Source organism: Ambystoma mexicanum, chromosome 5q (assembly GCF_040938575.1).
Source record: "Ambystoma mexicanum isolate Mex_15411 chromosome 5q, UKY_AmexF1_1, whole genome shotgun sequence".
NCBI lineage: Eukaryota > Metazoa > Chordata > Amphibia > Caudata > Ambystomatidae > Ambystoma > Ambystoma mexicanum.
The window spans coordinates 1289687695-1289705626 of NC_090933.1; the positions used below are offsets into that span (position 1 = coordinate 1289687695).

At 48.8% G+C, this 17932-nt stretch overlaps 1 protein-coding gene across 1 annotated transcript in view; it reads right to left on the reverse strand.

Annotated features, from left to right (window-relative positions):
- The window catches only part of FAM83H (family with sequence similarity 83 member H), a 573091-nt gene that overhangs the window by 108820 nt on the left and 446339 nt on the right, over positions 1 to 17932 (reverse strand). The window contains exon 4 of the mRNA XM_069621880.1: positions 5878 to 6002. Within this exon, the coding sequence (XP_069477981.1) occupies positions 5878 to 6002 (125 nt within the window). The remainder of the gene's footprint in view (positions 1 to 5877; positions 6003 to 17932) is intronic.

Genomic DNA, 17932 nt, shown 5'->3' on the forward strand with positions numbered 1-17932 from the left:
CGATACCACTGAGAGCGGAACCCACACAGATGCCCCAAACTAGCCCTGAAAATTACACTGAGCACTGGGTTGATTTAGCTGGGGATGTCGGTTGCATTTACATGGCATGTACCCCTGAAGAATATGCCGTATCTGGAAGCTGAAAGGTTGGAGAGGGTGCGGAGGGAGGAGGAGAACATATACGGGAACCTAGGTGGCAATAACACTGTGGGGGAGTTCATTAATATGTGATTAACGATAGGGGGGAATGTTGGGAAGGAGAAAGGGTCTTCCCATCCTCCTAGGCGATACCGAATGAAAAAAACGCTATAGAGCACATACAGGGAGCAGGGAGGTGCCCATAGAGAAGGGTACACGGTCACTTTAGTGCATGCATTAGAAGTTATATAGTAAGATGAGGGGGTGAACGCCATTTTAGCTAACGCCAGCCATCTTGGAAGCTAGACCCAGGTGCAGCAAACAACATTATGTGTGTTAGTGTTAGACCCCTTGCATGAGCAGGGACATCACCCCATGCTGGCCAGGTTTCAGAGATTTATAAAATCCTCCTAGAAATTACAGGTCTTCGCACCCTGGGAAGAATGCGCCCTGCAAGGTCATGAGAAGGGAGCAGAGCGCCTCTTTGCAGTACCATTCCACTGGACAGATAGCAAGGCCCTCTTCTGGCCCCAACAATCCCCACAAGAGAAATACAGCCTTGCATTGCTTTCATCCCAAGACCCCCACATGCCACAGTACCATCCAAACCCAGACCACCAACCATAAAACATTTACACCCCTCGATCGATCACTAAGATCAGAAGGTAAGGCTATGATGCCTACACAAATAGGTCACATGATTTGCGCAGCGAGGTGCAGGGTGGCGTCAAATAATAGCCCAAAATGAAAGTGGAGGATCTTGGGAGTTGCTGCTCTGTCTGGGAGCGAGTGGAGAATGTGAGTCAGTGTGACCTCAGTCATCCACCCTGTACACCTCTGAGCTCATCCCTGTATCTGCCAGGTGCATTGTTCCAACTATAAAATAACATTGTTTTGTAAGTAGTGAATTCATTGTTAGGCCAGCTTCACCGGTATGATGACCCCAACAGCGCCCATGTGGACAAGATGGACAGATGAAGATGGACCAGTGGCCTGACATCCCATACAGAGCAGGCCCTACACATATAGGATTCCTCCAATTAGTATTGTAGAATTGTACTGTATGTAGTTACGTCATCAGTGACATCGTTTGAGCTTATAATGCAGCGCAGAACATTCAGTGGCAGCAGAGTTCTTTGCTGCTGCACCTCTATTTTGTACAAATAAATACTGGTTATCCTTGCAAGCGGTGTCTTGGGAGTTTTAACCTAGCGGGTTGTATTTTTTCTGGTGTGAGCGGGCAGTCGCGTGCCCTCAATGGGCAAGTACAGAGGCACCCATTGGAAGCTGCAAAATTCAGTGTGATGTGGTTGCACAGCTCCATCACACTGTGCGTGCATAGTGCTGCATCTGATTTGAGTTGGACTAGTGATGAGTACTGGTTGGAGTCCATTTTGCATTTTTAAGCTCAGGATTCGGGTAAGCGTTCTGCATGGGTTTAATCTTTTTCTGTTTTGTCTGTAGGTTGTTTGGGGGGATTGGTTTCATTTTATTGGCCCCATATTGTTTTATGCTTTTGCAGGTTGCAGGTATTCTCTTTCTGAGTCATACTTCATAAGGATTACTTTTTTTGTTATTGGTCTCAAGTTATTTTCTTTTTGCTGTTAAGTCCTCGGTTATATGGATAGTGAGATGGTGCTTTTCCTGCATGTTTTCCAACTGAGAGAAATGTTTTTAAAGTAGATACCAAGTGAACACTGGCGCCAGCATCAGTGAAAACTGGATAACCCTGAAACCCGCTCAAAACTTGTGCACATACAATCAGTGAAACTGGTCTTTATGCGGGTGATAGGATTACAGATTGGGGCAGTGCACCAGCATTATAATCAGTGTTGGAAGGGCTGTCATCTGGCCCACTCAACAATGTCAATGTTAGAAGGGCTGTGGGCTGGCCCCCTTAAGACTGCCAGTGTTGAAAGGGCTGTGGGCTGGCCCGCTCAAGCCTCCCAATGTTGGACGGGCTGTGAACTGGCCCACTCAACCCTGTCAATGTTAGAAGGGCTGTGGGCTGGCCCCCTCAAGACTGCCAGTGTTGAAAGGGCTGTGGGCTGGCCCGCTGAAGCCTCCCAATGTTGGATGGGCTGTGAACTGGCCCACTCAACCCTGTCAATGTTGGAAGGGCTGTGGGCTGGCCCGCTCAAGCCTCCCAATGTTGGATGGGCTGTGAACTGGCCCACTCAAACCTGTCAATGTTAGAAGGGCTGTGGGCTGGCCCCCTCAAGACTGCCAGTGTTGAAAGGGATGTCGGATGGCCTGCTCAAGACTGCCACTGTTGCAAGGGCTGTGGGCTGGCCCCATCAAGACTGCCAGTGTTGGATGGGCTGTGGGCTAGCCCGCTCAAGCCTCCCAATGTTGGATGGGCTGTGAACTGGCCCACTCAACCCTGTCAATGTTAGAAGGGCTGTGGGCCGGCCCCCTTAAGACTGTCAGTGTTGAAAAGGCTGTGGGCTGGCCCGCTCAAGCCTCCCAATGTTGGATGGGCTGTGAACTGGCCCACTCAACCCTGTCAATGTTAGAAGGACTGTGGGCTGGCCCCCTCAAGACTGCCAGTGTTGAAAGGGCTGTCGGATGGCCTGCTCAAGACTGCCACTGTTGCAAGGGCTGTGGGCTGGCCCTCTCAAGACTGCCAGTGTTGGATGGGCTGTGAACTGGCCCACTCAAACCTGTCAATGCTCAAAGAGCTGTGGGCTGGCTCACTGAACCCTGCCAATGTTGGAAGGGCTGCGTGTTTGCCCGCTCAAGCCTGACAATGTTGGAAGGCTATGGGATGGCCTGGTCAAGCCTGCCAGTGTCAGACGAGCTGTGGGCTGGCCCTGTTGGAAGGCTTGCTCAAGCCTGCCAGTGTCGGAAGGGCTATGGGCTGGCCCGCTCGAGCCTGCCAATATTGGAAGGGCTGTGGGCTAGCCCTGTTGGAAAAGTTGTGGGCTGCCTGAGGGTGCCGGGTGTTGGCTTGCAGACTGCCTGAGGGGGCCGGATCTGTTGGTGGGCATAGGCCCAGGCTGTATGCAATTCTTAATAATTGACTATCTGACTATCTAAATATCGAAGAATGTTTTTAAAAAATTACAATGGATGGGGTGGGTTCATCAATGTAGCTTTCTTTATTGGTTTTAATACAAATAACGCACATCAAAGCAACTCTTCCGAATCATATTTACAAAAACACTGTTTTTTATATTATCCTACCCGCTGTCTGCCCACCAATGCCATCTGCTACAGCCACTTCTATGGGCAATTCCATAACCTCATCTTGTGAGGAGTCTCTGTCCTCTGAATCGCCTCCTCTGCTCTCAAACAGAGACGCTACTAGGTGTCTCCAACCTATCAATGCATGTGCTTCCTCTTCCCCACCTCTATTTGGGGCTTCCTGCCACACAGTTGTCTCGGCATTAGCCGATTTCCGGAGATCCTGCCACCAGGCCTCCACGCTTGGTCTCTTCTTCGCTTTCCAAATCATGGCAATCTTACACTTAGCTAGTATATACGCCAGGTCCTTAAGCTTGCTTACGTGTTTAAGGTTTCGTGGTCTAGTGAACCCCCCGCCCCCGAGCATCCCCGCCCATAAGGAATCTATATCAAGCGTTATCTCTTTCTCATCTAGGAGGTGCGCCACTTCCTTCCAAAATCTCCTAACTTCAGGGCATACCCAGAACATATGTGCCATCCCAGTGTTTACTTCTCCACATTTCGGGCATGACTGCGGCCCTGCATCTTTCAACCCGCTATCTTCTCAGGGGTCATATATGCTCTGTGAGTTATGAACAACTGAATCTGTTGTAGCCTTACATTCCTGGAAACCTTCTTATGATACCCGTGTACTCTCTGCCACAATACGTCTCCAATCAACTCTCCCCCATCTTCTTACCAATCGTGTCTCACCTTAATCACCTCCTTCCCAACCTGGGTCATCACCAACTCATATATCCAGGAGACTTCATGCCCTCCCGCGGATATATCACAGAATGTCTCCACCACAGTGTCAGCCTGCTGTGCCATGATCGTCTCCGTCCACTTACGCCTCAGTAATTCAATTAACCTGCCATACGTAATGTACTGACCTCGGTGTAATCCGGAGTCTCTCATCAGTTCCTCAAATGATATCACTGCACCTTCTTGCCATATATCTCCTAGTGTCGCTATGCCAACCGTTTCCCAGTATCCTTAAGTATTATCCGCATTTGGTGGTCAATCCCATCTAGCGCCACTAATGGCATTTGTGGGGAGCACGGCTCTGGGTTGCTTAACAGCTGGCATGTTCCCTGCCACACCTTTTTACCCATTCCTAACAATCCTGACCCACTTTTACACTTTCCCATCGGTATCCACACCCATTCCTTCTGAAGATAAGGGGCACAGTTCACTCCAAGCAACCTAGATTCGGATGTGGAATCATCTGCCAGCCACCGTGCCACGTATCAGAGTTGGCTGGCCAAGAAATACACCTCAAAATTAGGTCGTCGAACTCCTCCCGCTCATATGGATTTGGAATTTCCACAGCGCAATCCTGTTTCTGGTATTGCCCCATATAAACCCCCTACACATGCTTTGTATGTCCACAAAGAGGCGTCGGGTTCAATGTAGCTTTTGTTACTTTCTGCTTGATATTCCGAAATATTAATGTATATTTTTAATGTTAATTCTGCAGCTATTTAGTTTTGTTGTACCTTTTCTTCCCTGGAGAGATTTTAACAATAAATTCACAGATTAACAGATATTTTTCCACAAATTGCGGCTGCCTTTAATCATGGTAGAGATTACACTGCCAGTAAAGAGACACTACAAAAAGTCTGATAAAATATTACAGGGTACGAAAAAGAATAGGTAGAGAACTTTGTTATTATTATTGGATTAAATATATAGCTAACGGCCAAGATCACAAATACATAATCTTGCAACTGGCTGGGTGTTCTACATCTCCTCTGCTCTCACCTGTACTTTCTGCTCTGGGCCACTTTTCAGCTTACCAGCAAGGGCAGCGTGTGTGATAAGGTCACAGGGGACCAGAAGGATGCAGAGCAGTAGGAAGGCGTTTTGCTATGTTACCACAAACTCTCACACCTCGCTGGGTGTTCCGAGCCACTCCTTCGTACTCATCCGTAACTATCACTCAGGACCACATTGCAGTCCACCAGCAGGACGAGCTTGAGTGAGAACATCACACAGAGGAGCAGAAGGATTCAGAAGGGCATCAATGCAACATACTATTACCATACACTTACACATCACTGGATCTTCCACAATGCCTGTACCCTCCCTTGCAAGTACACTCAGGATTACATTCCAGTCCACCAGCCGGACGAGCTTGCATGAGAATGTCACATAGGGGAGTAGTAGGATTCAGAAGGGTAGCAAGGCAACACACTGTGACCATACACTTACACCTCACTGAAGGTTCCATAATGCCTGTAACCCTCCACTGCAAGTACAACTCAGGATCACATTCCAGTCCACCAGCCGGACGAGCTTGCATGAGAATGTCACATAGGGGAGTAGTAGGATTCAGAAGGGTAGCAAGGCAACACACTGTGACCATACACTTACACCTCACTGAAGGTTCCATAATGCCTGTAACCCTCCACTGCAAGTACAACTCAGGATCACATTCCAGTCCACCAGCCGGACAAGCTTGCGTGAGAATGTCACATAGGGGAGCAGAAGGATTCAGAAGGGTAGCAATGCAACATACTATTACCACATAGTCACACCTCACTGGAGGTTCCACAAGACCTGTATCCTCACCTGTAACTACCGCTCAAGACCACATTGCAGTCAACCAGCAGGAATTTCTCCATCAGTTGCCCCTTGAAGGACATCCCTGTTCGGCAGAAGTAGGTGGGTCCTGAAACAGTCCGCACCCTCAAGCACTGGAAAGCAATTGAGGGAAAAGAGTTACTATGCGTGCCACAAGAAAGCAACAACAGGTGTGGCAGAGAGAGCAAACAGCATTTCATGGCGTGCAGTTCACAGCAGAAAGGAGAACACTGGTCTCACTTTCTATTCCGGCCTACTAAACCAAGGCAGAGCTTAAGCGTTTAGCTCACCAAGTGTAAATCTGGGAGCCCACCCTTGTATGATGGAGTGCCCAGGGATGTTAGATGCTGCCCACCCCTTCAGCAAGGGCTTTGGAAAAAGAGGTACATTTAGCATGCACTGACCAACAGTAGGACTAGCTTTTTTCTTGTGTGTGCCAATAAGGCTGTGTTTTATGTGTAGTTTTCCTGAACTGTGTATGAGACGAGGCGCTTGTCCTTTGGATTCAGTGTTTATGCCCATTTATAAAGTGTCCGCTGCAAAACCTTGCTAGCTTGGTAAGCGTTGCAGACAGGGCAGGTTTTAGGTCTGGACGGGCATGGCTACTGCCGGGGCACCACATTTAGGCCTCACCGCGCCAGCTCGGGGGAGTCTTTCAAGGGCTTCCCCGAGCTGGCGTGGTGGGTGAAGGCATGGCAGACGCCCTATTAAAATAAAATGCACCCAACTATTGTGCTGGTGCTGGGCATTACAGCGCAGGATCGAGGGACATTACATTAAAATAAGGCACTGAGACTTTTGCATCGGCGCCCTACTGCAGTGATTACCTGCCCGCTCCAGCCCGGGAGCGGAGAGTTGAACAAAAATGTGACGAATTCCACCCCACCCCCATCACCACCCAGGCAACAGCATACTTTGTTTCTTTGTCCGGTGCACTGCTGTCACTCAGGCTGGCACTGGAGCTTGCAGAGACAAAAAAGTCACTGAAGAATCCTAGCATGAGGAGATGGGAGCTTAGCTCGAACCTTAAAGCATGATCACAGATCTACACAGCTCAAGCAGGCGTCATTCACTCATGTTAACCAGCCAGAAAAAGGAATGTCTTCAACCGTGTCCTGAACTGGAGATGGTTCTCCTGCGACATCCAGGAGATGGAAAGCTTATTTCAGCAGCTACAGCAACCTTCAACAGCACAGGGCCATTGAAAGATCGGTGGAAGTAGCATACCTTAAGATTTACACACTTCAAGCGTAAGCCTGCATCCAAGCCAGGGCCCACTTTCTGACCTTCACCTTGATGGGGAGAGTCCCGTCATAGAGGATGACACTGGCAAATAGGACTTGAGACTTGTGTCGCCCATGCAGATAAAGCTCAGAAGTGGTTGATTATTTTGGAGAGCTTGTCCTATCCTCCTGAGAACTATAGATGGGTCTACAGAGGGATTACCATACAGATAAATGGCAGGGGCAATACTGGAGAACCCAGAGGAAATCTGGGGGGAAAGGAGAGGCTCCTTCGATGCTCTCAATCCGAGTGGAGCACTTCTAGAGCGACTTTGCACATAGTGGTGGAGATGTGAGGAGCGACTGCTAAGGACATGAATTATGGGGAGACAGATTTGCACAACTTTAAAAATCATGAAGGTGGTTGATTAATTCTGCTTTCCAACCCAAGAAAATTGGCCTGTTTTTCTCCCAGTATAACTTGGTGTTATAAGGCGAGCGCTCAGAAACGTCTTAACGGGTGGACAAATGGGGCGCCCAGGACTCACCCCATCTGGGTGCCTGATTCAAAGAGATCAGTGCACATTTTTCTATGAAACATAACCCATGAATATCACGAGCGCTGCTGAGGCTGAGCCTGCAGGCGGGCTATTCTTCACAATTTAAATGTAATCCGATTAATCCTAGAATGCGTTCCGAGTGCACTTTGCATACAGTTTGTGCTTTCATAAATAAAGTGACCAAATGCAATAACTGAGGAAAACATTTCAGTGGCAGGAGGAATAAGAAGACAGCTCAATGGGTTCAATTATTGGGATCTGTGTTTACATGTTGGATCACAGAACCACGTTTTTTCTCTCTCAGTGAGGGTGTAGAGCTCGGTACAAGCGCAATCCAGTATGGCTATATAATCCAGCCCTGTCTATGATTCATATAGAGAGAGCCACGTAGATCCCTCCCCTGTGCCACAGATAAGCCATAATAGGTCCAATTAATGATTTCACCCAACCACTACACCCGCCACTTTCTCGGCGGAATAAAGCAAACCTTCAATATAAATAACTCCCTTTTGGGGAATAGACAAACACTTTTGGATCTCATGTAACTAGAACACAGGTCAAATAACAATTCACACCTTCTATCACGCACGAAAATCCCTTAATGCCAAAGTTAGGCAGTACCTTGGGACATTGCAAGATCATGATGAAGTTAGATTTATATAACATGCACCTTTTTCTACATGTAAAACAAATCCCCATACGCAGCGCTCTTTAGAATGTCTCTGGGCACTCGAAAATTATAGCAGTTTTGTATAACTTAATTACATGTAAAAATTATTTTGACTGGCGCTGTGCCCTCGACAACGCTGGCAGTTATAACAAAACCACAATTTTCACTTTTGATTTACATTTGCAACCCTTTCTCTTTCACCACTATGCCAGGCAAAAACTCACTTCACTTATTCCACTTTTTCCATTTAGACAAAACACTACATCCAACAGTGAAGATCCCGGTCTGTCCGTGTGGGTGTATGAAGCAGGCACAGGAGTACCTTCCCATGAATATTGCGGTCTCATTTGCCCTGCAGAAGAAACACTTAACAAGCTATCCATTCATTCAAATAAAGTCAGTGAATGGCTTTCACTTCATTTGAATCTAAATTATCCAGATAAGATGCCTATTGATGAAAAATACCTGTTTGAGATTGCCGACAAAGAGAAACCAGGCTGCTTTAAAATGGCCACCACGCTTTCACATTCTGACTACATTGCATCTTCTGAGGTTAAGGAGGTATGCCCGCCTCTTGCTCATACAATTGGATGATGCCTGAATACATCACCCAAGGCCCTCTTCTAAGGCCAAGGGTAACGATCCCTGTCAGGCTTTGTCCGGCCAAGGACACACCAGCACCAAGGTACGCCTGGCCCTGCCGCGCAAGGCTCTCACTTTCTGTATGTTCCCAGATTACGCTACCACTTTACCAATTGATTTCCCCTTCCTTGTTCCTACCTGCATGCAACATGCCCACTATGAACCCTCCTAGTCAGGTACTGCCCAGACAGTGTTCCTCCGGCACTCCAGACACAGTTATCTCCCATGGATCCCCTTGCCTTGGTCTAATGAGATTAGCCCGGCTCTCGCCCCGTACCAACCGATCATGACCCATACCTGTGGCACATGTAAGGAAGGCATGGTAAGACGGACGCAAGTGATTACAGTTCACAGGTGTTTATTGAACTTCAATTGGGTTTGAAAAACGCCTATCCAATCCTAAATCTAAAGATGGGAGCACGCTATGACCATCAAATAATAACGCAGTTCTAGGTGAGTCAAAATAAAAGAACCTATACAAGACAATGCATTACTTACCGTAAAAGCATTTCTGATGGTTGTATCTGCTTAGATTCACATGCTGTGCATAGGTCCGACATCCAGTGGTCACTGCGGAGTATTGCATTTTGTTTTTCGTAGTCGAAAAGGGGACGTCGACAAGGCGTGTCTGTAACACTATCCCTATAGTGACGTGCGTTGTACCCACAATCCCTCACGCGTCGAGGTCCCTCTGTTTGTATTTTTTCTGCCCTGAGGGAGCCTTCTATACGTGAGTGAGTACAGAAAAGAGAGATGTAGAAAGATTTCTATGTTCCTTCCATCCGAGCGGGGAGGAAGGATGGGCGCATGTGAATCTAAGCAGATACAACCATCAGAAATGCTTTCACGGTAAGTAATGCATTGTCTTCTGATGTTTGTTAATCTGCTTAGAATCACATGCTGTGCATAGACTAGCGAGCAGTACCCGGAGTTGGCGGTGGGTTATGAGAAAGAACAGTAGAGAAAAGATGCCTTAATACTGCCTGTCCCACCTGGGAGTCAGATCTAGAGTGTGCATCTAGACAGTAGTGTTTTGTAAAGGTGTGCACAGAACTCCAGGTAGCCGCTTTGCAGATGGACTCAAGGGGAACATTTGCAATGAAAGCTATGGAAGCCCCAGTGCCTCGAGTACAATGTGCTCTTGGCTTGAAGGGTAGTTCTCTCTTAGCAAAAGTGTAACAGAGAGTGATGCATTGAACAATCCATCTAGATATAGTGGACTTTGAGACTGCATCTCCTTCTCTTCCTGCTGCCACCGAGACAAAGAACTGATTAGTTTTTCTCAGTGGCCTGGTTCTTTCCATGTAGTACATGACAGCTCTGCGTACATCCAGTGTATGCAGACTTTTTTCTCCCAAGTTGGAAGGGTTTTGAAAGAACGTTGGTAGTTCTATTGACTGGTTTACATGGAATTTCAAGATGAATTTCGGTGCAAACCTTGGGTGTGCGCGTAGAACCACCTTATCTTTGTGAACTGTTACGAAGGGGTCTAGAACAGAAAGAGCCTGTAGTTCACTTACTCTCCTAATGGAGGTGATAGCTATTAGGAAAGCAGTCTTAAGAGTGAGGTCTTTAAGAGTTGCCTTGTGCATGGGTTCAAATGGCGAGCCCATGAGTCTGGAAAGTACCACATTTAAGTCCCATCCGGGAGCAGGGTTGGCTATCGGAGGGTGTATTCTCTTTACCCCCTCCATGAAGGCCTTGATAACCGGTATCTTCCACCCGACACTTTAAGTTGGGAAGTGGTGTATGCAGAAAGTGCCGCCAGGTGGACTTTAATGGAATTGAACACTAGACCTGAATCCAGTAAATGGGTCAAGTACAGAACAATATGTGTGGGAGAGCAGTCAACCGGGTTGATGCTCTTACCTCTACACCAGATGACAAATCTTCTAGAATAGCAGTGGCGAGTATTAGGTTTTCTGGCTTCCCTGAGGATGTCCATACATCTCTGCGGAAGTTGTAGATGTCCAAATTCTATGATCTCAGGAGCCAGGCTGCTAAGTTCATGGTCTGAGGGCATGGATGCAGTGTCCTGCCCTTGTCCTGTGACAGCATGTTGTACGGGCAGGGAAGTTTCACTGGGGGAGATAGGGACATCTTCATCAACTGAGCGAACCATGCTTGTCGGGCCAACATTGGGGCCACTAGTATCATGGTAACTTGTTCCTGGTGCATCTTGTGCACAACTTTGTTGAGAAGGGGAGTCGGGGGAAAGGCGTAAACAAATTTCCCTGACCATTGAATCGACAGACCGTTCCCCTTGGACTGGTTCTGGGGGTACCTGGAGGCGTAACTTTGGCATTATGAGTTCTCCAGAGTTGCGAACAGGTCTATTTCCCGGAATCCCCATTGCGTGAAGACGTCTAAGACAATGTCTTCGTGCAATCGCCATTCGTACTCTTCGGGCAGGGGGAAGTCTCTGCTGAGTTCGTCTGCTAGCAGATTGAGTTCCCCTGGTACGTGTTGTGACAGTAGGAACATGTTGTGTCTGAGAGCCCACTTCCACATATTCTGGGACAGCTTGGACAGTCCTGGAGAGTGGGTGCCCCCTGGCTTGTTGATGTAGTACATGGCTGTGGTGCTGTCTGTAAGGACCATCACTGTCTTCCCTTGGAGGTGTTCCTGGAAAGCTTTTAGTGCTTTGAACACCGCCAGTAGCTCCAGTAGGTTTATGTGCTTGGATGCTACGCTCGGAGTCCACACTCCGTGAGCAGTCTGATGGGATAGGTGAGCCCCCCATCCTGTGAGGGATGCGTCCGTGGTTAGAGTGGCCTCCACCGCGGGTGTGGCAAAGGGTTTTCCTATTATCAGGTTTTCCTTTGTCCACCACCGTAGCGAGAGAACCAAAGCCTGCGAGACCACCACTAGATCGTCCCATTGTCCGCTGGCCTGACACCACTGGCTGTTGAGCCACTCTTGCATTGGGCGCAGGCGCGCGTGAGGTACCAAGTAAATACACGACGCCATCATTCCTAGCAAGCGTATCGCTTTGCGCACCGTCACCTCTCGACCTGCCACATATTGGGGGATCTGAAACAGCATGTTTTGGACCCTCTCGTTGGAGGGGAAGACGAGGCCGTCCTTTGTTCGAATTAGAGCCCCTAGGAATTGTTTGACTTGGCTGGGGTCTAAGCTGGACTTCTTCTCGTTGATGGAGAAGCCCAGTTGGAACAAAAGGTCTACAGTCTTTTGGGTGTTTGAGAAGCATGTCTCGTAATAATCCCCTGTTATGAGCCAATCGTCGAGGTAAGGGTATACTGGGATGGATAACCTGCGCAGGTGGGCCGCTGCCACTGCCAGTACTTTCGTGAATACCCTTGGTGCAGATGCTATGCCGAAGGGTAGCACTCTGAACTGGTAGTGTTTGCCCTCTATCATGAACCTGAGGTATTTTCTGTGCGCTGGCAACATTAAAATATGAAAGTATGCATCTTTCATGTCCAGTGTTGTCATGTAATCTCCCTGAGATAGCAGTGGGATCACTTCCTGTAAGGTCACCATACGAAACTTTTGGGGTTTGACAAACTTGTTCGCTGGGCGCAGATCTAATACAGGGCGCATGGTTAGATCCTTTTTGGGTACAAGGAAGTACACTGAATAAATACCTTCCATTACCTGAGATAGAGGCACGACCTCTATGGCTCCTTTTTCCAGTAGTTGGTCCACTTCTTGGAGAAGGATGGCGAGGTGTTCTGGTGTCATGCGGCGTCCCCTCGGGGGTCTGTATGCTGGGGAACTGTTGAACTCTATACAGTAGCCGCGGGCTACGGTGGAAAGTACCCAGCGGTCTGATGTTATTCCCTCCCATGCTGGAAGAAAGGATGTTAACCGGCCCCCGACCGGCGTTGCATGGGAGGGCATGCAAATCTTCACGTCACTTGGTGGTGTTGGTGGCTTGGGAGCGTCTGGGGTGGAACCCCGGCCTCTTCCTTTGCCAGAGTGTTGACCCCTCTGATTGTACTGGCCGCTATTACCCTGGTAGTTGCTGGCAGAATACTGTTGTTGTTGGTTTTGTTGCTGGCGTTGTCCACGAAAAAAGCGCTTATTACCAAATCCCCGCCTGTTAGGGGGTTTTGAAATTTGGTCTAAGGTCTTTATTGTGTCCAATTCTTTCTTCGCGTTCTCCAGCGCGTCATCCACTGCTCTCCTAAAGAGGTTGGACTCCTCTATGGGTTTATTAATAAGCAACGCTTGTGTTTCCGCCTTAAATCCGGAATTGCGAAGCCAGACGTGACGCTTCAGTAAAGTTCCTTGTACCAAAGTGCGGCCAGCTGTCTCTGCTGCATCGAGGGTATTATTGACGATGCTTTGATTGACCAGAGAGCCCTCGTTAACTGTAGCCAGCAAACGAGTCTTTAGGGGTTCGGGAACTTCTTCGATGTCCTGTTTGAGCTTAGCCCATTGAGCATCGGCTTAGCTTGCCAATAGGGTATTATTATTGGCGATTCTGGTAGGGAATGCTGCAGAGGTGGCGATTCTCTTGGCTAGGGCATACAGCTTCTTCCCCTCTTTATCTGGGGGTGCCTCGCTGGTAGATAGTGGGACTCCTGCCCTTTTCCTGGTGTTTGTCACGACCAGGGAGTCCGGGATTGAGTGACCCTTAATATATAATGAGTCTGATTGAGAGGGAGAGAACAGTTTCTCAATCCTCGGATTGACCCCTCTCACCAATGCAGGAGTGGAAAGAGAAGGTGTAATACGTCTCTTAACTGAGGCGAGGATGGGTATAATTTGGCTAGTGGGGGGTTTTTCCTTGATAATCCTCTCCACAAAATTGGTGTCTGGGGTGACTTCCCCAGTTTCAATTTCGAAATGTGCTGCTGCCTTCTTCAGCAGTGCATTGAAGGTGGGTTGATCATCGACAGGCGAAGGGTTCCTGACTGGTGTAGTTTCAGTAGACCTGATGACTATACTGCTACTGCCTGTGTCTGTCGACCTAGCCGGTGACTGCCAGGGATTTGGGTCGCCCTCGCCTGTGTCCTCCTGGAATCCCTCCTCACATAGTTTAGTTTCCTCGTGAAAACCTTCCTCTTCTTGTTGGTCTTCAACATAGGTGAACTCATCTTCCTCCTGGAAGAAGGTATCTTCCTCAGTGGGATTGTGAGAGTATATGTCCTCCTGTATGGGGTCCTCCTGTATGGGGTTATAAAACGTCTGGTATTTAGCCCTTGGACTCTCCAGGGGTGCCTCCCTTGGTCTCTTGGGTGTCCTGTCTTCTGGGATGGACATGAACCTGTCTAGTTTATCCATACAGGTCTGGAACCTTTCAAAGGTCCACTGAGGTCAGCCAGGACGGTCTGGGAATGAAAAAGGAGTTTCTTCCTCCTGTAATTGTCTGGTTCTGTCCCATAACGTCGAAGAAAGAGAGCCTTCGCCTTCTGAGTAGCCTTCTCGCTGGTTAGGGCCTTCTGTCGGCGTCGGGAGCTGGCCTGATCTGTTTTCCGGCGCTTTCGGCGTATCTTTGGCCTTGTGCGCGGGTTTCGGCGTCTCACTCGCCGTACGTCTCTGGCCGTCCTTAGATGCTATGCGCGCGAGGCTTTCGGCGATCATTCTCCCTTCCGAGGGATCGGTCGCCGTCGCGCTATGTAACGTCGAGCCTTTGCTCGTCGAGTCCTTGCTCGTCGAGTCCTTGCCCGTCGAGTCCTTGCTCGTCGATTCCTTGCTCGTCCAGTCCTTGTTGGCAACGTGAGCGCTCTTGCGATGCGCATCGCCGGAGGTTTTGGTGTTAGCGCCCTTATTTTTAGAATGCCCAGTCGCCTGTCGCAGAAGCGGTGGCGGGGAGGGCTGACGACCCTTACGGTCGGCGGAAGACGCCGGTGGTCCCGACGTCCCCGGTGGCGCTATGGCTGCCTTCGTCTTTGACGAATGCGTGCCGGGGGGTATGTGCTTTGGTGTTTTTCCGTGTGTGTCCTTGTCGCCGGGGTGTTCATCCCCATAAACTCGGCGTGAGCCGGGCTTGTCGGGGCCGGGGACGGACGACGAGGAGCGTGAACGCTCCTTTGAGAGGTCTACAGCCTCCGTTACGGGGGCCGTGTAGTCACTGTCCTCGTCACACTCGGCGGTGGCGGCAGCGGGCGAGGAGTCAGGCCTAGACATGGCGTAGGCCGCCCACCTTTTGACCCTGCGGTCTTTTAGAGTTTTGGGCTTTAGTAATTTACAGGCCGCACAGCCGTCCTCCTGGTGATCGAGGGGTAAGCAACAGTTACATCGTTTGTGCTTATCCTTCCAGGTATATTTACCCTTGCAAATCGGGCAAAACCTAAATGGCGTCCTCTCCATAGCTGAGGTCAATAAGTGTGACTACGACCTCGAAAGAGAGGGAGGGGAAAGAGAAAGGCAGTCTTAAAGAGAAGAAAGAAAGACCACAAAACCCCACTCTCCCTACTGTGTATGGCCGGCGAGGCCTGGCCACGTGTTCGGCAGCGCCGAGGGATCCCCTCCGCTCGTCCTTCCGTCAAAGATCTTGCTCGGCGGAGAATCAGCTCTGCGTCGAGGGGGGCGGGGGGATCTACGTTATTGATATTAATGACAAACGACCAAAGGTCGAAGAAACTATTTTGCAATGTCTCTCTAGGAGCTCCGCATAAAGGCGACCAGTAGCTGGGTGGAAAAAAACAATCTGAGGGACCTCGACACGTGAGGGATTGTGGGTACAACGCACGTCACTATAGGGATAGTGTTACAGATACGCCTTGTCGACGTCCCCTTTTCGACTACGAAAAACAAAATGCAATACTCTGCAGTGACCACTGGATGTCGGACCTATGCACAGCATGTGATTCTAAGCAGATTAACAAACATCAGAAATAAACCTACTGACAATCCTTACTTCTAAAAACATAAATAGTGTGGGAAACAATGTTATGCAAAAGAAAAGTGTTCAAGAAATGATATGGCAGGATATTCAAGCTGTTGGCTTCCCTTCCCCACGTTTTCAGCACAGGACAACATGGTACACTTGAGTTTAGCACACTCTCTGGCTTCTCTACCATGAGGATACAGTTCAAAATAGGGCCTTCTGTACAAAGTCTCTTTGCCATTCAAAGTTTCTTATTTCGGAGTGCCTGATGCAACACGACAAACATTAAAGTTCCTTTCTTCTTAGAATTTCACATATACAACTTCTCGGGTGATTTACTGCTTACAACGGGTCCCCCTCTTCCGGGTTCAGAACCCCCTTAACACAAAACCTTCAATTAGTCTCCCTCTGCCGGGCTCGGACCAAATCTTTTTTTTTTTTAATTTCTTTATTATTTTTTAAACGAACAACAGATATAACATACAAATACATAACATAACTGGCATATTGGCATTTCTACGGATTTCTTCTATGGGTTCATTATCCTGGAGCTCTCTGACGACTTTGCCATCTTCATCTATAACGGCCTATGTGGGCAGGTTCGACCCTCCCGCCTGTACTGTCTTGGTTGGTAACCTCTTCACCACTGTCTTGTGTCCATCATTATTCTCGCGCCTCCTCAGGGTCTTCTTCTTCTTCCTCCCCCTCTTGTCCGAATAAGTCCTGTACCAGGGAGTTCCATGCAGCTATTTTCTGTGCCGTTTCTCCTTCCCCCCATTTGCACTGCTTTAGTGTCCACTTGCGGAGGTCCGACCACCATGAATCTACGGTCGGGCCTTCTCTTGATTTCCAGGACATCGCTACCGTTCTTTTGGCTAATATACATATCAAGTCCTTCATTTTTGCTAGGTGCATCCCATGTCTGCCTCCTCTCGGGAAGAGGCCCAGCAAGTACTTCTCTGGGTGCTCCGCCTGTATTTGGAGTCCACTTTCTGTTATTTTGGCTCTGATACCTTCCCAAAAGGTTTGCATAATTGTGCAGGTCCCAAACATGTGGACCATGTCTGCTTCGTTGGCTGAGCATCGGGGGCACTTTCCAGGATCACCCCCATACATCATGTTCATCCTCTTGGGTGTGAGGTACGCCCTGTGTGTTATGTACAGCTGTGCCTGTCTGAACCTTGCATTCCCAGACACTTTTTTCTGATATTTTAACACCCTGCTCCATTCTTGGTCGCTAAAGGGCCTGTGAAGTTCCTCTTCCCAGCGCTGTCTTATGTGTAGCTCTTTCGCGTTGTTGGCTCTTAGCATCTGTTCATATAACCTGGAGGTTTGTGTGTGGTCCCTCAGCTATATCGTACCATGTGTCTAGCTCCCCTGTGGCGTCCTCTTGGTCTTCCCATTCTGGCCATCCTTTCTTGATTTTAAGGATTATTCTGTTATAGAGGATGAATTGGCCTTCGTGTATATCATATTCCTCCACCATCTCCTGGTAGTCTGCCCACCTCTCCTCCCTCCTCAGGTCCCCAATTTGTGCAACGCCTTTGGCTTCCCACTGGGTTCGGTATATTGCTAATGTGTTTGTGTCCACACCCACAAGGCCCGCAAGATGGATTTGTGCCGACTGGGGGTCCCGTGTCCATTGTAATTTCCACACTCTGTTCCATAACCCCACGACGAGGTTAAGCAGGCGTGGTAGGGTCCCGAGCAGGGGTTTGTCCAGCCATAATATTTCTCTCAAGTAGTATGTTTTAGTGCTGGTTGAAAGATGATTGTATCGATTGTCTCTTCCTCACCCAGCCACTTGACTGCGAATTGCAGCTGCCCTGCTAAATAATACTTTTCAAAGTCCAGCAGCCTAACGCCCCCTTCTGCATAGTCTGTCTGCAGAGTCTTCAGCGCAATCCTGCTTCTCCCCCCTGCCCATAGAAAGTTCCCTGCTATTGTATTCAATTTGGTGAAGAAGGCCTTGGGAATACTGTGTGGGATATTTGTGAGGTAGTATAGCAGGCGTGGGAATACCACCATTTTCAAAAGGGCCGCCCTACCCATCATCCCCGGTGGCAGTGTTCCCCAGAATGTCACAGACCTTTGTGTTTTTTCGAGGGCTGTCTGCGTGTTATGTTGATGAGAATCTGCGGCGTCA